General features: G+C 36.1%; 4 protein-coding genes across 5 annotated transcripts; 3 read left to right on the top strand and 1 right to left on the bottom strand.

Moving 5' to 3' along the window:
* The first annotated feature begins 2,407 nt into the window (after positions 1 to 2,407).
* Positions 2,408 to 10,216, top strand: LOC120110298 (protein PIN-LIKES 6-like). The gene is made up of 4 exons (XM_039124895.1): positions 2,408 to 3,097; positions 3,694 to 4,047; positions 5,074 to 5,153; positions 10,007 to 10,216. The coding sequence occupies exons 2-4, from the start codon at positions 3,862 to 3,864 to the stop codon at positions 10,086 to 10,088; spliced, it is 348 nt and encodes a 115-aa protein (XP_038980823.1). The 5' UTR covers positions 2,408 to 3,097; positions 3,694 to 3,861; the 3' UTR covers positions 10,089 to 10,216.
* LOC120110296 (probable histidine kinase 2) lies at positions 5,160 to 24,946 on the top strand. 2 transcript variants are annotated; one of them, XM_039124891.1, is made up of 7 exons: positions 5,160 to 6,060; positions 19,493 to 19,549; positions 19,960 to 20,184; positions 20,254 to 21,471; positions 21,854 to 22,434; positions 22,590 to 23,801; positions 24,607 to 24,946. In XM_039124891.1, exons 4-7 carry the CDS (start codon positions 21,147 to 21,149, stop codon positions 24,814 to 24,816), a joined length of 2,328 nt encoding a protein of 775 aa, XP_038980819.1. In that variant the 5' UTR covers positions 5,160 to 6,060; positions 19,493 to 19,549; positions 19,960 to 20,184; positions 20,254 to 21,146; the 3' UTR covers positions 24,817 to 24,946. The 2 variants fall into 2 exon arrangements, with proteins under 2 accessions (XP_038980819.1, XP_038980820.1); XM_039124892.1 differs by lacking the exons at positions 5,160 to 6,060; positions 19,493 to 19,549 and having other exon boundaries at positions 19,833 to 20,184.
* On the bottom strand, positions 7,630 to 10,032 carry LOC120110297 (cytochrome P450 714C2-like). Its single transcript, XM_039124893.1, has 3 exons — positions 9,633 to 10,032; positions 8,924 to 9,150; positions 7,630 to 7,989 (listed from the first exon to the last, which is right to left on the bottom strand). Exons 1-3 carry the CDS (start codon positions 9,922 to 9,924, stop codon positions 7,738 to 7,740), a joined length of 771 nt encoding a protein of 256 aa, XP_038980821.1. The 5' UTR covers positions 9,925 to 10,032; the 3' UTR covers positions 7,630 to 7,737.
* LOC120110125 (histidine kinase CKI1-like) lies at positions 20,029 to 21,009 on the top strand. Its single transcript, XM_039124062.1, has 2 exons — positions 20,029 to 20,184; positions 20,254 to 21,009. Exons 1-2 carry the CDS (start codon positions 20,029 to 20,031, stop codon positions 21,007 to 21,009), a joined length of 912 nt encoding a protein of 303 aa, XP_038979990.1.
* Positions 24,947 to 26,600: the final 1,654 nt, after the last annotated feature.

Below are 26,600 nucleotides of genomic sequence, written 5' to 3'. Positions count from 1 at the left end.
TGGCCGAGTCGCCCTCTAGGAATATACACCGAGCGCCTAGGTGCACTCTAGCACAAACGAGATCTTCCCACGCCGCGTACAGCTATGCCACAGGAATGGATCCTCCAAATGTATGCCGATCTCCAGCCATAATCAGTTTGAAGTTCTGGTCTCTAATCACAAAACCCACGCCATCTCTACTGCCGCTATCTGATATGCTGCCGTCGAAATTCATCTTAAAAAAATCGAGGGTGAGGCTGCTAGGGTACTATCAGTATCACCGCATACCTAGTCAATTGCTATATAAGCCAAAAAGGAACCCCAAATATTCCTGTCATTTCTAGATGACGTATCAGCTGCAGTGCTCACTGGCACGACTAAGAGAGAGAGATCTCTTTGTTATCCTATCTTGCAGCCTTCGTGGGGCCTTACCCCTCTGTCACGGGCCCCACCTTAAGTCCAGCCTGACTGCTACGACAAAAACTGGCCCATTACGCTGTCCAAACGAGACCAGCTCCGGTGTACCCAACGGACAACCGAACGCAGCTTCGCCGTGACTCCGCCCTCGTTTGGATGGGAACAAACGAGAAAAGCATGAGCTCTCCGGCGGCTAATTTAGCCACCAGAGGTGTCGACTTAAATAGGATGAGAACTTTCCTTGGTAGCTTCCCATGGTAGCGAATGAACGCAAACCATTTTTGCACCCGTCGCATTAGTTTAATTAAAGTCTTTGGACTTTTCCCTGGCGGGAGAGGCCGATGGTGCCGCGAAGGGCCTGCATGAAAAAGACCATCGACGAAAACCATGGTACGTGGTCCTATTTTTTTCCTTTTGTGGCAGAGAATGGTCTCCTTTTCCTTTTATTCTTCATAACATGGTCCTATCCTCTCAGATATCACTTTTTTTGTTTGATACTCCATCCCTAGCTTGGAATGTCATGATTCAATCATTGTCACCAGCATCAACTTGGACCTAAGCATGGGCATGAGTTGGCTTGGAGTTCCGAGTTTACCACAACCATCACGAAACTAATACCTATTATTTATGCACACCGGATCAAAATTGATTAGATCTAAACATTTGTGTGCTCAGTTTTAATATTCGATGCAATTTCTAAAATATTTTTCATAAGCTTCGACGTGGACCTAAGAATGGGCATGAGTTGGTCGAAGTTCTGAGTTTAACTGAACTATCACGAAACTAATAACTATTATTTATGCACACAAGATCAAAATTGATAAGATCTAAACATTTGTGTGATTGCAACTCCATGTATCTAGACTAGCTTTAATGTTCGATGAAATTTCTATTATATTTTTCACAAGCTTCAACTTGGACCTAGGAATGGGCATGAGTTGGCCGGAGTTCCGAGTTTAACTGAACCATCACGAAACTAATAACTATTATTTATGCACACAAGATCAAAATTGATAAGATCTAAACATTTGTGTAGTTGCAACTCCATGTATCTAGACTAGCTTTAATGTTCGATGCAATTTCTATTATATTTTTCACAAGCTTCAACTTGGACCTAGAGATGGGCATGAGTTGGCTGGAGTTTGAACTATCACGAAACTAATAACTATTATTTTTGTACACAGGAACAAAATTGATTAGATCTAAGCATTTGCGTGCTTGCAACTCCATGTATCTAGCATGTTCGGTGCAATTTCTGTTATATTTTTGATGGAATCCTTAATAATCATGCTGTGTTAGCATTTTTTTAACTTAATTATATGTTTTTTTTTATTGGTCATATGCTTAAATCAAGGAATAAAAGAATATTTGTAGAAAATATATATTTTTATAGATCAAAGTAGGTTGAGATGGATGAACAAGTACAAAGTTCGCTATGATAGCCTATTGGTGGTTTATCTAAGTAGGTACAAGACAAACTAGAGATATGTAAAAGTTGACCGGATTTAAATATAAAATAATGAGTTGGTGGTCCACTCTTTAGAGCTATATTTTATTCACTTATTAATATAATTAAAAAAATAAAAATAACCTAATCAAACCACACGAGTGGAATGGATTATGAAGGGGTTAAATAAAATATCATACAAATCTCACACCAAAGTTTTTTTTTTTTTTAATATATGAAATCCCACGTTAAAGTTAAGAGCACCCCCCCCCCCTCCAAATTTGATTTTTAAAGTTTTTTCTATCCTTGTAAAAGTAGCCGTCTAAATATTTTTTAATCTTTTTTAATAAAAGCAAGTTTTAGATAATTTACCACACATATATATATTTAGAGAACCTATTTTTAAAAAAATTATAAACATACTTTTTTTTTTTAAGTAACATCAAACATACTCCTAATATGACATTTCTCCATTGTATTTCTTATTGAGAGCTTACATATGACATAACATAGATTATCAGAATCAGCGCATTTACAATATTATAGTTTTATAAAAAGCTTTGTTTTCTCAAGAAAAGTTTCTAAACAAGCCGCAAATCATTAAAAAATGGAGTTGGTAATTTCAACCCACATTAAACTACAAAATCCCCTATGTGTCACATTTAAAACTGAATTTACGTCCTTACAAAGAAGATTCTCGATTAAATGCAGTAACACGACTATTTTAAGTAAGATTTTCAAGTTACACTTGCACAAAATGGTATGAAAATTAGGATATCATAAATAAAAAAAATCTTCCCAACTTTGAAGGGAGAGCTTCCTAAAGTCAGCGAGGCAAGCAGGCAGGCCGGAGTAAGAGAGAGATTGCATGGTCCCACGGCTCGTACTTTCAAAGAAGTGAAGAATTATGCGGGCGGCCGGTTGTTCTCGTACGGAATGGTATCATCGTTATTCTCCCAAACGTCGGGGGCAATCCAGAACTTTTGACCGGATCCGTATTTGTTTTATATACGGAACGATCCTCGGGTTTCAAGAGTTGCAGGGTCGTAGGCCGTTGGACGGAACTCGCCGGAAGCCAGCAGGCGAATCTTCGAAAGAGTTCTCGTTCTTCTCTCCCTTCCTCCCGCCTCTTCGAAGTTTCCTCCCAAATCTTAAGGGCTTTGGAGTGGATTAAATATTCGAGCATTCTTTAAATCTTGGACTTGGAAGAGGATTTTTGTGCTCTGGTTTGAATTCTTGTTTGGAAGAATCCAGGTATTTTTTTTGGGAGAGGAATGGGTTTGGAACTCAAGAATTGGAGAAGAGTTATGAAATTTTGGTATTTTATTAGTTTTTCTCCGCGTCTGATTAGTGAAGGATTTATGTCCGGCAATGACGTTTTTTACTGAGAATTCTCGAGAATGGACCCAATTTATTTATTCTTTGTTTGGTGGTCTGCTTATCTTCTTGTTCTTTTTTTGGCGGTGGGGTTGATATTTAGGTTTTTGCTCTGAAAAGGAGATAGAGAGAGAATAAAAAAGAAGAGGATAAAATCCTTTCGAGAATGAATGAAGGGTTCTGTTTGGGGTTTTCGAGATTTCTTTGGAGGATTTGAGGTTTCTTTCTGCGGTTTTCTACCCCTTTCTTCGTGAATTTCTAACGAAACAGGAATATGTTACTGGAAATCGTCTTGCATTAATAGAATTATCTTTATTTTATCTACGTTCTTGAGCTTTACGTAAGTTTTCAATGTATTATTTTTATCTCTAATATGTCGTGCTAAACTTGTTATTTGTTAAAAAGTGCTTTTTTAAAAAAAAAAAATGTTTCACAAAAGAGTGAACGTTGCCTGCTCTTCTTGTTCGTTGCAGGAATAAGCATTACATTAGGTTCTATTAAAGCTACGGGTTTGGAGGAGTTTTTTTCGTGGAATGCTGAATTCCACAACTTTTCACGATTCTGTTGGTGATTTGGGAGCTGCTGCGGTGTATGCGTAAAGATTTGTGCCTCTGGGTTGAGAGATTCATTACGGAGGTAAAATGGAGAAGTCTTTGTTGTCCATCCTGGTGGACACTCAGAGGGGTGGAGGGCAATCCATCCTTGCCACGATGAAGTTTGCTATTCTGCCAATTGCAAAGGTCTTCACTATCTGCTTTATGGGGTGTCTCATGGCCTCCAAGTATGTGAATATCCTTCCTGCCAATGGCCGTAAGCTTCTTAATGGGGTAAGCAGAATTAGTTTTTATTAATTGCTCGTTTGTTTTATTAGTTTTATGATAAAAGAAGATAGGGGTAAAACAAGTTCTTTCCTTTTCCACATTCTCTTTGCTTTGACATTTAAGTAATGTTTATATATGGTTGTTAGCAAATTTTGAAAGTTTTACATAGTTCGGATCTCACTTTTTGAAATTCCAGCAAAAACTGAATAATTTTTTTCTCAAAATATATTAATTGATTTCATCTACGTGCATGCATACACACAACACACAGAGACACAGCAGTTTTAATTTTAAAGAGGTCGATTTGTTATTTAAATATTATGGAATGGTACAAAACTGATTAAAAAGGAATTTAATGGGTCAAGGTGGAAAGAAAAACAGAGGGAGCAGTGGGTAAAGAAAGTTGTCTTTTTATTCATTACCTGTGGCAGCACTACTACTTACTCTATGTTTGATTGTTGAGAAAGGTAAGTAGATAAAAATGGGTGGAAATGGGTTAAGTATGCCTAGAATCTAGATGGAGAAAATTATGTCCCCTTTCGTGCAATTAGTAAGATGTATCCCAAGGGACTCGTTTAATTGAATGATAATGTGAATTTTAATTGTCTTTCCTTTTGCATGCTTGAAGAAAGTTATCATTATCCTTTTGGACATCTGAACTGCAAGATATTTTTGGAGGCCTTACAATAACTGCAAAGGAAATTTCTCACCTCTACATACCCATTTGGCAACATCTAACCATGGATACCTTGGTTTATTGTTTACACCAATAAGATGCATATGAGAAGTGCACAGGCACGTGTAGCAAGTCTGGTTAAAGCGTATGAGATCATTTTAGTGCTTTGATTTTCACAAATAGTGCCGAATTTATTGCAGGTGTTATTTTTCTGCTTCATAATTCATGAAGATTAGACTGTTGTTTTTGAGCAATTGGAAATAAAAAAAGGAATCGTGTTAATTTGTCAATTACTTTTGATCTCTTTCCAAGTTCTCCAGTGGGGTTGTTAACAGCCTGTTTTGATATTTGTGCAGCTAGTCTTCTCTCTCCTCCTTCCTTGTCTAATATTTTCTCAACTTGGAAGAGCAATTACTCTAGAAAATTTGTTGGAGTGGTAAGAATACTTCTTGACTTATTTTTGGTTAATATATTTAGGTTTGAAAAGCAAACTGTGATAGTATGTGATATTGTCCTTTAACATCTTTCTTGATTTGTTGGTGAAATATTAAGTTTCTTAGTAGGCCTTTTTATGGATCTTCTAATTACTGCGTGCATACACACGTGTGCTAGAGTAAGTGAGAGAGGATGATGCCAAATATCACAAATTTAGAAATATATCTCAATCTTAAGGTAGAATGGTAAGTCTTAAGCAGTCATTAGGTGGTCGGCTACATAGAGCACTGAATGCTTTATAACATTTCTAGAACCTTTTCTGCTCTTAAAATTGGTGTCATCCCAGTTTGAACTAGTGTGAAGTCATGGCGAAGGTAATTTAGGATATATAAAAGACCATTAGCAGGAATAAAAACCCATCCCTCTGTAGAAGCATGCTAGTATTTTTTTTTCCTTCTTTCCTGGGGGTGGAATTTTTGGGATGGGGAGGTTCAAGAGGGAAAGTTGATGTTAAGGAAAGTTGATGTTAAGAAATGAGGCAAGGGCGCCGCAGGGATCCCGCGGCACCCCCCCCTCCGATCAATCCGCGGCCAATCCCGGCCGCGGATTTCGCTCGGCCGCCGCGATTCACGCGGCGGAGAGCCGATACAAGGGGGTGATAAAACCCCCCAAGCCCTCCTCCCTAGGGCACCTCCAAGCTCCTCCTCCTCCTCCCTCCTTCCCTCTTCCTCCTCTCCTTGGTGATCGGCGTGCCCTCCCGGCCGAGTGCTGTCCGAAACCCTGTCGCGAGTCTCCCCTGTTTTGAAATCTTCTTCCTCTCCGGAAAAGCGCCGCTGCCACCGCCGTTTGACCACCGGATCGAGCAGCTGCAGCCGAGACCTCCCTCCTGCCGCCTCCGTCGAGCACCGGTAAGCCTCTTTTGGCCCTTTATTTCATGATGTTTTTTTTCTGTTTGGGCCCCAAACCGAGGTCATCCTCGGACCCTCCCTTCACGGCCGAGCCGCCGCGGCACCCTGCTGCCGGCCACGACCGCCCTACCGACGGCCGCGTCCCTCGCAAGCTGCCGGCCAGGCCACCGTCCGGCCACCCTGCCGCAAACCCCCCCCCCCCCCCCCCCGGGTCCTTTCTTCCTCTTCTTCTTCATCCCCTGTCCGTGGGGGCTTGGGGAAGAAGAAGGGCCTGTCACGGGTCCTATTCACTGCGGACCCAACTTGGGCCTGGTTCAAACCCGAAACCCAAAAAAAAAAAAAAAAAAAAAAAATCCGAAACCCAGTTCAGATCCGAGCCCGGAATCCGAACCTGAACCCGAACCCGGAACCCGAAACCCAGAACCGAAACCCAAACCCATTTGACCAATAAATAGAATTTTGCATTTCCTTGTTGGACAATTTTACAATATATTATCATCAAATATTGTTTAGAACTGTTTATTTTGCATTTCCTTGATGCATAAGCAGAAAGCTTCCAAACATATATGATCTTCATTTTTACAGATTTAAATATTTGTAAACCATGATCAGTAGTGTGAATCTTTAATTTTGAGGAATATCATTAACTTTGTTAAATGCATGGTCAAATATTTGACTCTTCAGAAAAACAGGTAAAATTTGCAATTAAGAAATTTTTTTTGGCTTGTCATACCATCATTTTTAACTGCTTTCTTATAGAAAAAAATCAAAAAAATATCATGCTCCTTGTTGCATCCTAGATGTTAAAACCACCAATACGACACTCGTAGAAATGTGAAATATGATTGGGAAAAGAAATTCAAACTTGGCAATCTTCTGCTACTTAGGTCACCTTATGCAAATATTTTTACAGAGTGTTTTGTTTTTGATAGAGAAGATGTTTAATAAATGATGTATTCAAATACCCAAAACTATCGAAAAGTTAATATGTTCCATTCCTTTATTTTGATAGAGCATATGCTTTTGTCCTTAGGTGTCCTCATATTAAGGCCATTAAGAATTTGTCTAGTGTTTAATGGAAGCCACATATTGCTATTTTTTGGTGGGTGGGCTGGACAAGGAGTAATGTTTATTGTAATCATAGTGGGTAGGATGGGACAAAAGATGCTTCGTCCCTCCCTATTAATAAAGAAAGATTTGTTTCCAAAGATAGGTGTAAAAATTGTCCACTTGACATTAACACAACCTCCTACCCACTAAACAAACCGGGGAGAGGGGGTCTGTTCTGCTAAACAAATAATTGAAGTCATCTCTGCCAAATGCAACTGTTCTGGACCACATCAAGTTCAAAATATTCTCTGTTAAATGATAGAGCTATCATTACTATCTGATGTTGGTTATTAGCAATTTAATATGCATATATTTTAGTGATAAGAGTAAGAAATCTGAATAAACTCAGATAAGCTTGGTGGTGAGTTGTTGGAGAACTCACTTACATGACAGAATTCTACGATGGTCCTTAGCAAAAACGTATTCCCAAGGGAAGAAGGAAACAATGATCAATAGAGATTGCAGTGATAAATTTGGCTTATTAAAAATCTATTAGGAACTATTTCAAGACTGTTAAGTCTCAGCATGCTTAAGCATTTAAAAAGAAGTTTAACAGAAGGGTCCAAATTACCTTAAGCCAGGAATCCCGATAAGTATGCTTGACTTGGACATTGCCTTCTGAAGTTGCCTAAGTCTAGAAAATATTTCTTCACCTTTAGCATAGCTACTTCCGAAAGAAGCTCTGGAGATTACATCTGCTGAAAAGCTTCTTAAATCTTCATCCACTACAATTTCTCTAGTGCCTCCCTCACTCTCAAGCAGGCTCTCCCATGACTCCAAAAATGGAATTGTGGCCTCCACAATTAAGTCCACCATGTGCTGCAAATATGTGCACTCTACATTGTGATGACATATATGTGGTTTAAAAATGGTTAGAGCTCGGGAAGAAAGATGACAGAGGGGGGGGAGGGGGGACTCATAGCTAGTCATCACAGTTGTTCTCTCACAATCAATTTCATATTAAACTTCTGCTTGTCCACATCTCATATTACATTTATAATACATGAATACATGAGTTTCATATGGCTCTTGTGTGGGGGTTGACATTGTTGCTAACCAGAGTTGGAATCTGTCAACATAAAGGACTGAAGACATATCTATACTAGCAATATGAAAAGGGATTACAAGCATACAGCTGTAGTAAATAAACAAAATGTAAGTGATTTTTATGACACTATTCATGAAATGGTTGGTTAATAGGACTTTATAAGGTTTTGAGAAAGAGCGCAAGCGTTTATATGTGCCCACCACTTAGAGGCTGGGAGCAGCAGGACATGGAGTGTAAACAAGAGGGGATCAAAGGAAAAACTGAATTTGCGCTGCTCACAGTATATATTTGCATAGTGATCGGAGATAGTGCACATCTCATGGATAAGGTTTGGCACCATTATTTACCAATCCCTACTTTGAATGTCTGACATTATCATAGCCAACCAATATAATATAGTATAAGCATAACAAGGTAATAGCTTATGAGAAAAATTTCAAACTAATTTTCCAAACAATTTAGTGGTTTTCTTAACATGTTTAATTTTATCAGGAATCCGCCGCTCTTCTAAGCCTAGGCACATGATCAATTAGCAGTGTATGTCTAAAAGCCCAAAAATTCAGCTTCAGTACCATGCCACAGTATCTAAAGTCAGGGCTTAAAGAAGTAGGTTAACCTTGGCTCCAAATTACCCAAAGTTTTGTGAGCATGAACTGTGCAAAAACACAAATAAGGTTTGAAAATACCAATAAGAGCTGAACTTACCTTAACCTTGTCCATGAAGAACTCTGGTGCTATAATTTTCCTCTGGTGAGCCCAAACAGCACCATTTGATGCTATAATGCCCCGACCAAAAAGAGCTCCGCGTTCTTTCTGTATGTATGAAGGCCTCCCTAAATCTAAAGACTTGCAGAGGCTTATCTCCTTCACGAGATCAGGGTGACTTACATGCAATAGTTGTATGCTTCCCGTTGAGTACATAAATATTGGACCTACCAATTCCAAACTTCTTATTCAGGCAAGATTTGAAAAGCAAATAGCAGTGACTAAGGAGCTGCCTGAGTTTTCCACAGTGTTATAAAAGAATGCAACAAAGAAACACTATAGGATCATTTCAACCTCTTAGTGGAATGAATAGCATGATCTTATTCCATTTGTACTCAAGATAAACGATGAAATTACACAGATATTATTTCTTATTCCAGGAAAAACAACAAATCTAATGGATCATTTACTTAAAAAAAAGAAGATATCTTTTATAGAAGATGATCTAATGGGTTATTCCCCTAATCATAACATCTAATTTTCCCTTGCTAAATCTTCCAAATAGAAAAGTAGAACCAGAATTCTTGAAAAAAAACTTAATTATTTCTTTTTTAGAAAGATACATACTTGAGCAAATCAAAAGATACCATGCAATTTTTACCCAAAAAAAAGAGATATCATGCAATTTATTCCAAGTTTTTCACCATACCATATTCCTTCCTCCACGTAATGAAGTAAGGAAACAGAGCAGAGGTATAACTGGCTGATACATGCCGACTGCCACCCTTTTGGGTCTCCTTCTCCTCCTTGACGATCCTCCTCATATCTAATATGTTCCCGTAGAGGAGGGAAGGGGAAGGACCCTTTATCCCTTGGCTCCTCAGTTTGTTTCTGATCTTTTCTGGCCTTAGCCAGAGGATGTTAGAGAGGTAGAACACAGCGAAGCTCACAAATCCTGCAACAAAGAATGGGAGCAAAGTGTCCCACTGAGCACCTTCCATCTTCTTCCTCTCCTTTTTCCTCCTCAGCTCTTTATGTTCTCTCTGATCTATAAGCTTTATATACCCGACAATGGGGGTGCAGGGCTATACAAGCGAAAGGCTCTATTCTGCACGGTTGGGAGCAGATGAAGGAAGCAAGGGAATCTCATATCTCTGATCCATAACCTTTGGGTGGAGGCGAGAGGGTTACCTGACTCCAAAATCTATTATTTTTTAATTTTTTTAGTTGTATTCATATCTGTAACGTATGATACATTTATTTTAGAAAAAATATTATAATACGTGCATTGTCTTTTGGAGAGTTCCATTACGAATAGATTATAAAAAGATAAAAAAAACAAAAAAAATGTGAAAAAATAAAAATTATTTATAATATTAAAAAATAGATTTTATTAGAAATATAAATATAATACTGGCATTCAACACATATCAATGAAATTTATTTTATTAAATTAAAATTTTATGTATTCTATTGAAGAGGTAAATAAAATACTAGCATCTAATATGGTCAAGATTTTTTTTTAAGAATTCCGTTGCAAAATAGATTATAAAAAAACAAAAGAGTATATAGATATGTCAAATAAAAAATTATTTATAATATTAAATATTTATATATTTTATTGAAAACATGGATAAAATACTGGCCTTCAACAAATGTTTTGTGTAGAGTTCGGTTGCAAATTGGATGGTGAAGGAAAAAAGAAGTTATGTGGATAAGTCTGAATCAATAAAAATATTTTATTAAATTAAAATTATATATTCTATTAAAGAGGTAAATATAATACTAGCATTCAACACATATTTTATGTAGAGTTCCGTTGCAAATTAGATTATGAAGGGACAAAATAAAGATTGTCTAAATAAGTCTGAATCAATAAAATTTATTTTATAAAATTCAAATGTTATATATTTTATTAAATAGGTAAATAATGTACTAGCATTTGATATGCTCAATGTTTTTTTTTAGAGTTCCGTAGCAAAATAAATTATGAGAGGACATAAAAAAGTTATCTAAATAAGTCTGAATAAATAAAATTAATTTTATAGAATTAAAATTTTATATATTTCATTGAAGAGATAAATATAAAGGATAAACATATGTATTTAATATATACTAAATTCTATAATTGTTTGAAAGGGATGGGTTAATGCATGGTACATCTATTTTAGTAAAAAAAAAACTGTCGTAATCATTATCGATAATAACACTAGCATTTAATACGAGCATTGTCTTTCGTAGGGTTCCATTGCAAAATAGATTATAAAAAGACAAAAAAAATCCAAATAAATATAAAAAATAAAACTTATTTATATTATTAAAATTTTATATATTTTGTTGAAAACATAAATAAATTACTGGCATTCAACAAACGTTTTATGTAGAGTTCGGTTGCAAATTAGATTGTGAAGGAAAAAAAGTTATGTGGATAAGTCTGAATGAATAAAATTTATTTTATTAAATTAAAATTTTATATATTCTATTGAAGAGGTAAATATAATGCTAGCATTCAACACATATTTTATGTAGAGTTCCGTTGCAAATTAGATTGTGAAGGGACAAACAAAAGGTTGTCTAAATAAGTCTGAATCAATAAAATTTATTTTATAGAATTCAAATTTTATATATTCTATTGAATAGGTAAATATTGTGCTAGCATTTGATATGTTCAATATTTTTTTTAGAGTTCCGTTGCAAAATAAATTATGAGAGGACATAAAAAAGTTATCTAAATAAGTCTGAATAAATAAAATTAATTTTATAGAATTAAAATTTTATATATTTCATTGAAGAGATAAATATAAAGGATAAACATATGTATTTAATATATACTAAATTCTATAATTGTTTGAAAGGGATGGGTTAATGTATGATACATCTATTTTAGTAAAAAAAAATTGTCGTAATCATTATCTGTAATAATACTAGCATTTAATACGAGCATTGTCTTTCGTAGGGTTCCATTGCAAAATAGATTATAAAAAGATAAAAAAATATCCAGATAAATATAAAAAATAAAAATTATTTATAATATTAAAATTTTATTGAAAATATAAATAAAATACTGGCATTCAACAAATGTTTTATGTAGAGTTCGATTGTAAATTAGATTGTGAAGAAAAAAAATTATGTGGATAAGTCTGAATCAATAAAATTTATTTTATTAAATTAAAATTTTATATATTATATTGAAGAGCTAAATATAATACTAGCATTCAACATATATTTTATATAGAGTTCCGTTGCAAATTAGATTGTGAAGGGACAAAAAAAGGGTGATCTAAATAAGTCTGAATCAATAAAATTTATTTTATAGAATTCAAATTTTATATATTCTATTGAAGAGGTAAATATAGTACTAACATTTAATATGTTCAATGTTTTTTTTAGAGTTCCATTGCAAATAAATTATGAAAGGACATAAAAAAGTTATCTAAATAAGTTTGAATAAATAAAATTAATTTTACAGAATTAAAATTTTATATATTTCATTGAAGAGATAAATATAAAGGATAAATATATGTATTTAATATATACTAAATTCTATAATTGTTTGAAAGAGATGGTTGTCTTTTGTTTCATTGTTTAAGTTAATTTTATTAAAATAGTTATCCATATATCCAAGAAAGGACGAGCTTATTCTCCGCTTTTGGCATTTAATTTAAGTAGAAGGAGATAAAGGAGAGATAATAGAGTATATTTACGCAAGATCTATTTGAATATTTTTACAGAATTAAACTAAAAATTTTGTAGAAATTGAATCCATTAGATCATCCATTTTGTATTTTCTAATAGCCTATCCAAATCCAGCTCAGATTCGAGGCTTTGGACTACAAAACAAATAAGATCTATGGAGATTTTTTTTCTTCCCATAGAATTTAGATTAGGTGGTATTTAGTTGATACAGGGCCATATTTAAATGGACAGTCCAATTGACAAATCCTAAAGGATTTTTAGCCCAATCCTGTAGCAATATCTAAACACGCCCTTAGTTAGGTAGTGCCTTTGGAGTGACACGAGGATATCGAGGTGGTAATGTCGAAGAAACTTACCTTTTAAAATTTCAAATTCAAAGGTGGCCAAACAAGTTTTTAAATTTCAAATTTCAAATCTAGATTTTGAATTTGGAGTGTGATTAGGCCAGTCTTGAACCGAGTTCCGATCGGCTTGAATTATGTATGACCTCAATTGATCTATAGGTTGATTTTTCATTAGCCCGAACTTGAATATGTGGGTGTTTATTCTTGTCATGCCATTATTTCTCCTTTTTAGAGCCATAGGATGCCTAGTTTCACGAGTTTGATTTGGAACTTCTGGTTAGAAAATATCAATCAAATTCTATATCTCATATTAAATATATCTGACCTTGTATTATGGACAACTTCAATTATCTGTAATTAATAATAATATTTAATTTATCTTATTTTCTTATCTTCTATTATTAAGTGTCAGGTCTTACATACTTATAAGGTTACCCTATAGGTAATATGGCTGTCATACAGAAGACCCAAGCGTCGAATTTAGGGCATGATATTTTTATTAATGAAAACTCATTTAGGCAGCGCCTTGTGTTTATGTGGAATGTAATAGGGTCATTGGGGTGACATGGTGACGCTAGAGTGAAAGGATTACATAATTGGAGCTTAGCGGATAGGTTTTCATATTTCAAAATTTTAGATTTCAATTTTAGATTTGGAATATAGGTGAGTTGTTAGATTTGGATCTAGTTGGTCCTGCAATAGGATCGATAGAATTAAATTATTTACGAATCCAATTGGTCTATAGGTTGGTTTTTTTGTTGGACCAAACTTTAGTGTGTTGGTGGTAAAATTCAATTAGGGTAATGCCAAACATGTTTTCAAATTTTAAGTTTTAAATTTGGAGCATGGTTGGGTTGTTACATTGCGATCTGTTCGATCTTAGAATAAGCTAGGATAGACTTGTACTATGGATGAATTCAAATGATCTATAGGTTGGCCTTTTCCAAACCAAATTTAATATATTGGTGTCCATAGTCGGTGAATCAGACAAGTCTTCCAATTTCAAATTTCAAAATTTTAAATTCAGATTTCAAATTTCAAAATGTATTTGGGTCATTAATTGGCATCTAGTCGATCTTATGATCAGCTCAGAAGCCTCAGATATACTAAATTATGGATAAGTGCAACTGATTTATAGATTCATCTTTTGTTAGACCAAAAATTTAGTATTTAGGCTAGGTAACATCTTTTCCCTTTTAATTTCTTCCTTCTTTGTTTTCTTTTTGCTTTTTGCTTTTTTGTTTTTTTAATTTTCTTTTTGCATGTTGCTCTTTTCTTCTTATGGACGAAACCAATTGATCTATAGGCCGATCTTTTGCTATATGGTGTATAGTTTCAGAGAATCAAAGTTTAGTGGACTAAGTCTTCCAATTTTAAATTTTGAAATGTAGTTGGGTCATTAATTGGGATCTAGCCGGTCTTATGATCAACTGAGATATACTAAATCATGGATGAGTCCAATTGATCTATGGATTCATCTTTTGTTGGACTGAATATTTAGTATTTAGGCTAGATATCATCTTTCCCCCTTTCAATTCTTCCTTCTTTTTTTTTCTTTTTTTCTCTAATTCTCCTTTTCCATGTTGCCCTTGTCCTTTTTTTTTTTCTTTTTCTAATTCTCCTTTTGCATGTTCCTCTCATCTTGGATGAATCCAATTGATATATAGGTTGCTCGGTGGACAAATCTTTCAATTTCAAATTTCAAAATTTTAAATTCAGATTTCAAATTTCGAAATATGGTTAGGTCATCAATTAGGATGTAACCGGTCTTTTATGATAATCTGAGATATGCTAAATTATGGACAAGTTTGATTAATCTATAAGTTCATCTTTTGTTGGACCGAACTTTTAGTATTCATGCAAGGTATGTTCTTTTTCTTTTCATTTCTTTCTTCTTCATTTTCTTTTTCTTTTCCTTTTCTTTTCGTTTTTTTTTAAAATCCCCCTTTGGTATGTTTCTCTTGCTCGATCTCATTTATCAATAAGTATTAGGTGGCTTGCTGTTGTTTCGCTTAAAAGATTAACTTTTCCTAAAAACAAAAGAAAAACATAGGAAACTTTATCATAACTCCATGGGGAGATGCAGACTCACTGATCTCTCATTCATGGATCTCAAAGTTCTTGATCCACAGTGCATTTATTTAAATCACATAGAAGATTTATGAGTTATGTTGGATGCAGCAAAAACCAGTTTCGTAACACATAGAAGATTTATGAGTGATGCCTTCTTAGAATGCAAATGTCTTCAAGCTTCATATCTTGGAAAGCTTCTCATAACACAAATGCAGTAGGAGGATAGAAGTGAAGAGTCTCCTCAATCACCATAGTTTAGCTGCATCATGATGATAGGTTTCGGTCGCATAACGATAAACATAATCAAAAAAATGGATCTTTTTCATACCTGAGGTCTAAGGATATGGTGAAGTATGGATCTTTTATTAAAAGAGCATTAGTTGGGGTTGGGGGGTAAGTCAAGTGCGTTGAAGGGATTTTATGAACAACTCTTCCATGAAAAAGAGGTTTGAGTGAGAATAATTCCTTTTGAACAAAAGTTCAAATAAAGAATTCAATGTCTTATTTTCAAAATGAAATGAGAAAAGTGAATGCCGCGAACTTCTATTTGTAAAACTTGAGGAAAATGTCGGTGAATTTTATTTTATTCAAGTTGACAGACTGTGCAACTATGATACTTCCCCTTTCATTAGTATGTGAAACATTTTTTTCTTGGTATGGGTCATGTCATCTTCTATTATTTTCCTTCTTGTTTATGGATAGATGGGAGTCACTTAAATGCCCATCCATTCTTGATAGTTTTCTCAATGGAGGAAAATTGAACGAAAGGGGACAGGATAAATTTTTCTTTATGAAAATAGAAAGATAATAAGAAAAAAAAATCCAAAGGAGGCCAAAGTAGCAATTAATTATTATTATTCTAAAGAATATTTAGTTTTAGATTCTTCTTTAAGCAAATCGAATGTTTTTCTTTAAGCAAATTTTGTAGAAGGAATAAAATGACCTCCGTAGGTTTCCTTTTCTTGTTGTAAACCAAATAGTTCCACAGGTTGGGACTTAGGCTGGGACCTAGGTGGGCACTTAAAAAGATTGCAGGCTGGGAAGTCTAATAGGTTTGATTCCTGCAAGTTATTCTTACGGAAATACCCAAACAATCGTAAATTAGAGCAGGGATCTACCACTCTTTATTGCCAAGCAAACAAGAACCTCTCAATGCCTAGGGTACTCCCACAACAATCTATTTGCCTAGGTAAATTTTCAATCTTTTGTCACCATATTGGAAATGCAAAGCAGAATCCGCCATATTATTTCTTAAAATAAAATAATGATGCATAAGCTAAATGCAGGAACACAAAAGGTAGGCTAACCTTGGCTTGAATACATAAGTTTTATGAGCACGAAGTATGCAAAAATAAAGATAAGAATGAGGACCAAAAACACTAAGCTTAGTTGAACTTACGATGATGAGGCCTGCCTGCTTAGAGAGACTTACCTTAGGTCATTTTAGGAGAAAGGGCTTGAGATTTTACAGGAGAACAAGATGAGAGAGCAAGGGCTAGGGTTTTTAAAGGTTGAGATCTGGATCTTGACAGGTGCATTGAATGTGCCAAATAGATTGATAAAAAGGGTGGCTTTCCAAAGTTCTCTTTCCTTTTTTTGTATACGATTCCAAAATTTTTTAGATTTTAATAAATAAAAAGAGAGTTCTTCTATTAAAAAAGATGGTCTTCCATGTTGTTGATTTTATTTTCATGAGTATTTCTATAAATATAAATAAAAGATGTCCCAAGTCCTATAAGATGATTTCTCCAGTGATAAAAATTATTCGGATTTGGGTTTTAATCATGTTTTTGTTATTGGTAGAGAGAATTTGCGCTCTCCTTGCTTTCTTTCAATTATGCTCTCTCTTATATGGGCCCCACTCTATTACCAAAAATTCTATACTTTTCAGGCGGTTACACTCCTTGGGAGCCCAGGTTTTCTCATTATATATAGTGATCAATATCAAGATATATCACGAATATATTGGCTGAGATGAAAGTTGGAAGGTGGAGAAATTTTAAAAAGAAACAAGATAATTGTAGATCCTAGCATTAGATGGAAACCAAAAATTGATATTTCAATCATTGGACATTTATTTTTTTTATATATTTTTGTCAAAGTTAATTTAAGATAGTAAAAAGAATATGATTGAAAAATTTTGATCGACTTTTATTAAAAATATATTAGTGAATGTTCTAAGATATACTTGTTTATACTGACCTAGATAATAAAAAATGATAATTTTAGATATATTAGATTGATAAGCACGAGGACCAATATTCTAGATATATCATATTTATAAGTGCATGATATCAATATAAGATATAATCCCCTCTCTTCAATTCTAAGATAAAAAACTTCGATATGAGAATTCTAAAATAGATATTTGAAAAATTTGAATATTTTTTATTTTCTTATATTAGCCATCCACAAGTTAAGGAACTCGGTAATGAGAAGCTAAATATAAGTCGTTAGATGCAACGTTCTCTCTCTAGCCAACTAGTAAACACTTCTACTTTTTTGTAATTGTCGTAAATGCGCACAAGCTAGCATTATGATGGATATCATATGAAAGAGTTGAAACCTGCAGCATTATTATACTGCATTTAGTGCACAAGCATGCATGATTTTTATTGCACCCCCATTGATAGATAATTATCGCACATTTATGAAGGTATATATTATAGAACTAACATAGAATCCAAACATGTGAATTTTGTTTAAGCTATAATAAAAAGAAATACTGCATCCTTTCCATGAAAAATTAATATTCTCAATATGGCATATGATGGGAACGTAGAATTGATTAGCGATTAGTTCATGTGCGAAAATATAGGCATGGAGGGGTCATTGCATCTTAATGAGGTGCTTATTTACCGCAAAACACGGCATGTTGCCCAATTGCGAGGTTGAAGACATGCATATTTGATGCAAGAGTAGAAGGGCAAGCTTATTTATTGAAGCTTTCATCATCATACAACAAACACAAACATACACACAAAAAAATTCAATTTGTGACGCACTTGTCTCTCCTAAGTACTTAGTTTTCATTACAAATCACTAAGTCCTCCTCAGACATTGAATCCTAGAGATTGACCATCAATTGATGTCAAGATCATTTGGGAGGAGTATTGCGCATCCTCCTTGTCTCCTCAAGTTTTTTTTAATAAAAAAATCTAATTCAAACACATAGAAGCATCAGCATGGAATGATGAGTTGTATTTTCCCACCAAATTAATTTTTAATTCTTCCAAGTACACAAAGTGAGGGAAGCAAAATTATGCACATTTCAAAATAATTAAGCTGGATCATGCTATTTTCTAAAGCCAACATCAAAATTTGAGAAACAAGCACCTAGACGCAAGAGCAAAAACAGAAAGCATACAGAATTTAAGACTGGTAAGATATGAAATGATTTGCACAGCAAGATCCAACCTACAAACTTGCCATGTGTCATAAAACATTTCAAATGAAGAACTAATATAGTTATTATAATTTAAATTGACTGAATCGTATCAATGACTCCTTACCTCTGATGTGCAGAGAGAAACCATCGCCCTTGGACTTCGCATCATCCAATCATGCATGAAAGAGAGCATATGCGCCTTCAAAATCTCTTAGGCCCGGAAGACCCGGCGAGACCGTACCGGCAAAGCCGCTCAGTTCGGCTCAGCCAGCGAGTAGCGCGTTCTCGGGCATTTCACCGAACATGCTCCGCACGTCGCGGAGGCCGCCGCCGTGCCCCGGCCGGCGCCGATCGGAGGTGGGAAGGCGCGAAAGGATAGCTTTCGATAAGCCCAAAACAACGGTGGAGGCCGCGCGGCGCGCCCGTTAGTTTCGGGGGCCGCTCGAAGATTCCAACCGAACCGGTGGAGGCCGCGCGGCGCGTCCGTTAGTTTCGGGGGCCGCTCGAAGATTCCAACCGAATCGGTGGGGGCCCACGGTTTGGGGGGCTCGGGCTCCATGTCGCGTGGCAGCGTCTCAGAGTCAAGCATGAATAGAAATATTTTCGCTGCCGGTCTACACGAGTCAAGGGGAAAATTAAACGGGAGTCCAAGGACCGACTTCTTGCTATGCGCTAGGGTTAAACGATTTCATGCTCATTGCTTAGGGTTTTGCTTCTGTATCCTATTTAATTTACATATTTAAGAAGGTGAATATCGTTTTTGGCCTTATCGCTGTTGTTACCTAAAAAAAGAAAATCTGGGAAGATTCTCACTTTGAGTTGTTTTTGGTGATCAATTTTATATAAAGCATTTATACATTTCCAAAACAAGCAGGAAGGGAAAAAAATAAGAGGTGCATGAAAAAAAAAAAAGAGCAGAGAGAGAAGATTTCAAGAAGAGGTAATGCATCCATAATCCTTCGCTCTTAAGGAAGAGAGTTAAAACTCTTTATCTTCTTTGCTGCGTATCTAGTTTTCTTTCAGCGTTATCCTCTTACTCTTCTTCTTCTTGATCTTTTTGACATGCAGGCAAGAATGAGTGCGAAAATGAACGCTTTTCTTCATTACTGGATCATATTCCCTCTGGTAATCCTTCTCTTTCGATTTTTCTATATCGTTTTCTTCGTTGTTTTCTTTTGATCGCTTCTCGTTCTTCATCATTCTTTCTCTCTTTATCGTGTTTCTTTTTTGTTTTCTTTTTTTTTTCATGTCATTCTCTTTTTCATGAATATCATTTTCTTCATTGTTTTTTAATCCCTTCTTTTTGTTCATCATTCTTTTTTCCCATCTCTCTTCTTTATTATTTTTCCTTTTTTTCATGAGATACTCTTAGGAGAGGGTTCCGGATAGGATTAGTTGGCCATGTGGTTGCATTCCCTATACTGTCTTATTCCATTAATCTATGCTTATAAAAATAACCTTCGTCCTTGTTGGATTGGAAGATGGAATAAGGTGAAAATGGAATTAGATGCTACTGTGATCATTAACACATGCAGGTTCTAGTGGCACTGGGCGTCAGTGCGATCTCGGTGATGGTACTCATGACCCAGCAAATTAAGCCCGCCATGCGGGATGATCCTTATGATCCTGTCAAGTTGTTGCTGGCGCACGTCCATGACCGTGCGGATCTCCTGATGCAGGCGAATGCCACTGTATTTCATGTCACCAGGGTGCTAAGCTCCATTGGAGACTTGTCCGCATTCTCCAACATCGCAGACAAGGTAGATATTAGAGTGCAATATGCCATTAGCAGAGTAGGTTGGTACTGAATTGATGTTTTCGATTTGCAGGTGGCGCCAAATTTGTTCCTGGCATTTGCAACAATGCCATGGATATCACAGATATCTTATGTTAGTATACATGGTGGAATGCTTCTCTCCTATTACAATGATGAGAACCAGGCGCGCACGATGTTTTCGAATATTTCAGATTCTTCCAATTATTCTGCTGCACATAAATGGTACAGCCAATCAGTAGATCGAGATACTGGGATGGTGTATGGAGATGTGATTCCTTGCTCTCCACAACAAATTGGTTCCCAATGGTTTCAAGATGCATTAAATGGTAAGAGCAGGTATGCTTCATGGGGAGTTGGCTGGAACAAAGCTAGGGATCAGATGCTCTTTTTCACTGCTCCAGTGGCCAGATCAGGAGTTATTTCCATCGGAATTGCCATAAAAGATCTCGTTGATAATATTTTTCGTGTCAACCTTTGGGGCGGGCACTTGTATGTAGCTACAGAAGATGGGCATGTCATAGCAGAGACTGGACCACCGCATACTCGCTATGTGCTTGGTAATAATACAGTTTCAATCCATGTAATGGATAAGAGTGATACCTTACCACTTGAAAAGCATGATAATTTTTCATGCCAGCTTGATAACCCTGAAGGTACAGGCAGTGATCCATCTCATACTAACTATTTGAGCATTTGGGGCAAGAGATACAATTTTGGTTGTGCTCATCTTGATGTTTCTGGAATCAGAATGGTAATGCATTGGATATTGGTCCTGGAATTAAAGCTTTTTGATGCTTTCTTCTTATGAAATGATGTCATTTTCAGTTCAGTCCTTTCCATTAATAGTTATGCCTTGCCTTGCTCTAAATTGATCGAATTTTGGTTATTTACTAGGTATATGTAATTGCTTTTCCCTGTAAGGAAGTAATTCCCCTCGTTCATAAGATGAAGATAGTTGTTGTCTCACTGCTGTCACTTATGATTCTCGGTGTGATTGTCGGAAGTTCCATCATGCTGCAACTGTTGAGGAGATCGCGAATACAGGAAGCATTTCTATATGCGAGCCTCATCAAGCAAAAGGAGGCGATTCAACAGGCAGAGCGGAAGAGTATGAATAAGAGCTTGGCATTTGCTAGTGCCAGCCATGACGTGCGTACTTCTCTCGCAGGCATCACTGGCTTAGTAGAACTTTGTCGTCTTGATGCCACCCCAAATTCCAAATTGGATAGGCACTTGGAGCAGATGAGTACTTGTGCATCACAACTTCTAGGTATATAGTTTCCTTATCTGGTTCTTCATGATACAACACGCGTATTTAATACAGAACCACTTTCAACATCATACAAATGTACATACATATAAATCTAAATGCATGTATAGAAATTATTTTTGTTTCCCCTAAAAAAAAAAAGAAAACATTTATGTTTGCTCGTAGTCCATTGTTAGTTTCTTTCATGCTTGATCTTGGAAAACTTTGTTAGCTTCCTCTTCAAATCAAAATTTTCTATCGATACCCAACTGATTCAAGCTTAAAGGGTTGTGCTGATGGAGTTCATGTTGTTAGTAATTTATCATGTTACTCTAGTAACATTCAGAAAGAAAACATTCTACAGACAAATTACTGATTTCTTTTGATGAAACCTTTTTGACAGGGATAGTAAATTCAGTTCTCGATACAAGTAAAGTAGAAGCAGGAAAGATGCAACTAGAAGAGGTTGAATTTGATATGGCTCAAGTGCTTGAGGAGTCAGCAGACATATTCCATGTTGTCGCTCTTAAGAAAGGCCTAGAGGTGATTTGGGATCCTTGTGATTGCTCAGTTCTTAGATGTTCAAATGTCAAAGGAGATTGTCGACGGCTTAAACAGATTCTCGATAACCTACTTGGCAATGCAGTGAAGTTCACATCCGAGGGACACGTGGTTGTGCGTGCTTGGGCTAAGAAGCCTAGCTTAGAAAATTTTAAACTTTCTTCGAACCATGAGTTCCGCTTTCCTAGCATATTAAGCCATCTGACAAGGTGCCTTTGGAAGAATGAAACTAATATGGAAATTCTTAATCCTGTTCAGCATGGCCCAGATTCTGTTGAATTTATTTTTGAGGTAGAGGACACTGGTAAGGGAATACCCAAGGAAAAGAGAGCTTCTGTCTTTGAGAACTATGTGCAAGTCAAAGAAACAACTACTGGAGGACATGAGGGCACTGGTTTGGGACTTGGAATAGTTCAATCCTTTGTAAGTAAAAATTACATCTGTTGCTTCTTTGTAACGTATATTCAAGTTTTTTCCTGTGTTTTTTGCCTACAAATTTGTTGCAAATTTTCTATGCTTTACCTTGATTATATCTCTGTTCGTTGAATTGATATCCTACTTTCGTTTACTATTATTAGGTGCGACTGATGGGTGGTGAGATTAGCATTAAGGAGAAAGATCCTGGTGAAAGAGGAACATGTTTTAGGTTTAACATTTTTCTCAAGTCAAGTGATGCATCTTTGGATGGTGAAGAGAATACCAATTCTCAGTTGCATCCAAGAAATACATCTGTTGCTAGTACTCAACTTGCTGGGAAAAATATGACTGCCCAATCAAAAATTCGTGCCATGACATTCAAAAGAGGTCTTCAAATGGAAGGAATTCACTCTCTACTTTTGATTCAAGGTGAAACAAAAGAAATTATGCAAAGATGGATGGAAAGCCTTGGAGTAAAGGTATGGGCAATCGACCACCACAAGCTTCTTTATCCTTCACTCGAAAAGATCAAGAATAGTCTTTGTGCCTCTGCAAAGCCCGATTCAGTGTCACGTAGCAATTCCTTGTCCAGAACCACATCTCTCAATTATAACAAAGAAAATGAGGGGTGTTCTAGCTCTGTAGATGTGGCTGATCAAACTTTGCCTCTTACCACTAAGGAACGTCTGAAGAAGCTAAGTTTTAGTGGTTTGCCAACTTACATTTTGATTGTCATTGATTTGAGCAGTGGAAATATGTCAGAAATATGCTCGATTTTGAAGAATTTTACTAGCAGCATTCATAATATCCAGTGCAAGATTGTTTGGTTGGCCAGTTTCAATACTCCGGCTGCTGATTTAAGTAGTTCTAATCAGGAGAAATGTGATCTTGTTTTGCAAAAACCATTACATGGTTCTCGTTTATATGCACTCCTGAAACTTTTACAAGAGTTCGGAGGAACAAATGTAGATGATCCACAAGGAATACAGATTATGAATACAATGCAAGAACGACAACAATCTATCGAGCTTGGTTCTTCTATGGATGATAAAACTTTATTGTCCAATTCTTTTGCTTCGCAATCAAGCCAACATACCAACAAAACATCTGGATCGAGATACAGTATGGATGATGACACACCCTTAAGTGGCATGAACATCTTACTTGCGGAGGATATGCCCATTTTATCTAAGGTTGCTAAACACACACTTTCAAGACTTGGTGCAACTGTTGAACATGCTGAAAATGGGCGGGATGTTGTGGACTTGGTTACAAAGGCTTTGCGAGGAACATCTGATAAGCACAATGGAACTGCCCAACCACAAGGAGATTTAAAGCCTTTACCTTATGATATTATTCTAATGGATTGTGAGGTAAGAAAAAAATTTAGCAATTATGTATTTATACTAGTAATAATCATTGTCGTCCAAAAGGAAGGTAACTACTTGGATTTGAAATTCTATAAAGAACTCCAAGTTAAAATAAGGATCTAAGTGGCTGACTTTGAATGACAAAACTTTTTGACTGTATTGGTCAACTGGGCTCGAGTCCAATGTTGATACCCCTTTCCGAAGGGCTTGATCCTAGGCTAGGTCTAGGATTTAAACCTTGGTGGTAACACATTACCACTCCATTGCTCAAATAAATAAAATTGTTTTAGTATATTGAGTAGCAGCATATGAAATCATCGTTAGAGTAACCGAATATCAATACATAAGTGCTCATATGGATCTATTTATTGATTTTCAGATAGAAAGTACATTAAATTCCACCTATTATGGTAAGTCTTTCTGAAAATAAAATAACAAAGTTTGTGATAATTTTTGTCCCTTCAGTTTTTTTTCTTAATGTTTATAGTTCTTATCTGCTAGAATGCACACACATGCATATATAACATATTATAATGTTTTGCACTAAATACCATGTTAAGCATCGACTTGTATTTCTGTTTTATGTTATCTTATTTTTGTTATTATGTCTATTGATGTATTTATTTGTCACTATGCTTGCAAGCCATTTAAAAATGCTATTACTACTTACCTTGCACATAAGCATCTCATCGTGCATTGTACTCTCTTATTTCATATAAAACAGATGATGGTTATGTTGCAGTACCTTCACAATAATTGTCTTATTTAACTAAATCAGTTTTCTGATATCTTATTCTTTTTCTCTCAGATGCCTATTATGAATGGTTATGAAGCAACAAGGAAAATAAGGGAAGAGGAAAAATATTATGGTTTCCACATCCCAATAATTGCTTTGACTGCTCATGCGACACCTGAGGAAGAAAGGAAATCAATTTCCGCTGGAATGGATTTCCATTTGACAAAGCCACTAAAAAGTAATGAGCTATTGGAAACTATCAATAATGCTTATCAAAACTAAAACAAATGAATCGACTATATTGCTATACAATTTGAACTGTCATTTCTTTTCTATTATGTCTTTGTTTGTACTATAGATCAGACAAATATTGTAAGTTTTTCTATTATTACATTCTCCTTGTTTGCTTAAATTGGTTGTTCTATGACTACTGTGTTTACTTAATTATAACACTTCATGGGCATGGCATTGTATCTAGTTTTGTGTGCGTGTGATGTGCAAAGGGAGCATTCATCTACAAATACAAACTTCGGTGACTTTCAATAGAAGAACAATAAGCATGAAGTGGCTCTAAATATCAGTATCACTTCATTCTATCTACTGTGCTAGACTCTTATTGAGATGGCTGTCCAGTTTGTGATTCTGCATCTGATGGAGGGCCTGCTAGTTCTCTGAGGCTTCCAGACAAACTTTCTTCTGCATCCAACAAACTAACTCACCGAATTAGTTTAAAACAAAAAGGACTCAGAAGCTTGAAACTAATGGCAATTTTCATATCCTCAAATTAACTAAAACATTCTGCTATCACCTTGACTTCAGGACGAAAGATAGGAAGCAAAAGAAGAGCAAGATACGAATGACTCTTAATAAGTAATGGCTAGATTTGGGGACAGGATAGAAAGAGGTTTGAGAGCTTAACCTTGGCTTCAATTATCCATACAATAAGGCCTTTGGCATTTGGAGGCAATAAGGAGAGCCAGTAGTGTATATGTATGTATGTATGTATATATGTATGTATGTATGTATATGTATGTATATATATGTATGTATGTATGTACATATGTATATACATATGGAAGCATATGGAGAGATTGTTCGTGTGAAGATCCGTGTGGACGCGTATTTAGTCTCACATTGGTTATTTGCTTGGTAGATCTTGGATACTTATACAGGATCAAAGAACCCAAATAACACCTTTCGGTTAGCCACTTTGGGTGAGGTCTTGAGTTGTCACAAATGATATTAAAAGGGATCTGACCCATTATCTATGTGGGCTAGAGGACACTGCAGCATAGATCTATTGAGGCTGACCACGAACCGATCGTGGTGTTTGTGATTAGATTTGAATCCTTAGCCTGACGAGGACGTCAGAGCTTGAATGGAAGGAGAATGTGAAGATCCATGCGGGCTTGCATTTATTTCCACATCGGTTATTTGCTAGGTAGATCTTGGGTACTTATATAGGATCAAGGAACCCAAATAATACCTTTAGGTGAGGTTCCGAGTTGTTACAGTTCAATATTAAGACATTAAAGGTCCAAAGTGATGAAGAAAATTGGGTTCATTCCTACTTCATGTCTGATTTAAACGGTCGGGGTGTGTGTGTGTGTGTGTGTGTAGACTAAGGATACTCTAATTTATGTAAATCCTTATCAACTTCCACATGATGTCGGGCTGATGGAAGACAACTCAAAATTCGTGCAACCACGAGCTCTTCGTCTCTTTTGGCGGGCGAACATGTATCCTAATATTGGACCACGTACGACATGCTCAGGGCCCAACTAATAGACCAACCGATCAGACGTGCGGTGGATGCCGTGTTCTTGGGTTAATGGGGCGGCAGATGGATGAGGTCCAAGAGAACGCACGGACGCCATGGCTCCTTGTCGGCTGAATCCAGTTGCTTGCAGCCCATGTGCTTGAATCAGAGAGTGGGCTGCGGTGGATGCCGTATTCTTGGGTTAATAGGATGGTAGATGGATAAGGCCCAAGGGAACACACGGCCGCCATGGCTCCTTGTCGGCTAAATCCAGTTGCTCGCAGCCCATGTGCTTGAACCATTTGGC

This window comes from Phoenix dactylifera, chromosome 3 (genome assembly GCF_009389715.1).
Source record: "Phoenix dactylifera cultivar Barhee BC4 chromosome 3, palm_55x_up_171113_PBpolish2nd_filt_p, whole genome shotgun sequence".
Taxonomy (NCBI): domain Eukaryota; kingdom Viridiplantae; phylum Streptophyta; class Magnoliopsida; order Arecales; family Arecaceae; genus Phoenix; species Phoenix dactylifera.
This window is presented reverse-complemented; position numbering and strand designations above follow the sequence as displayed.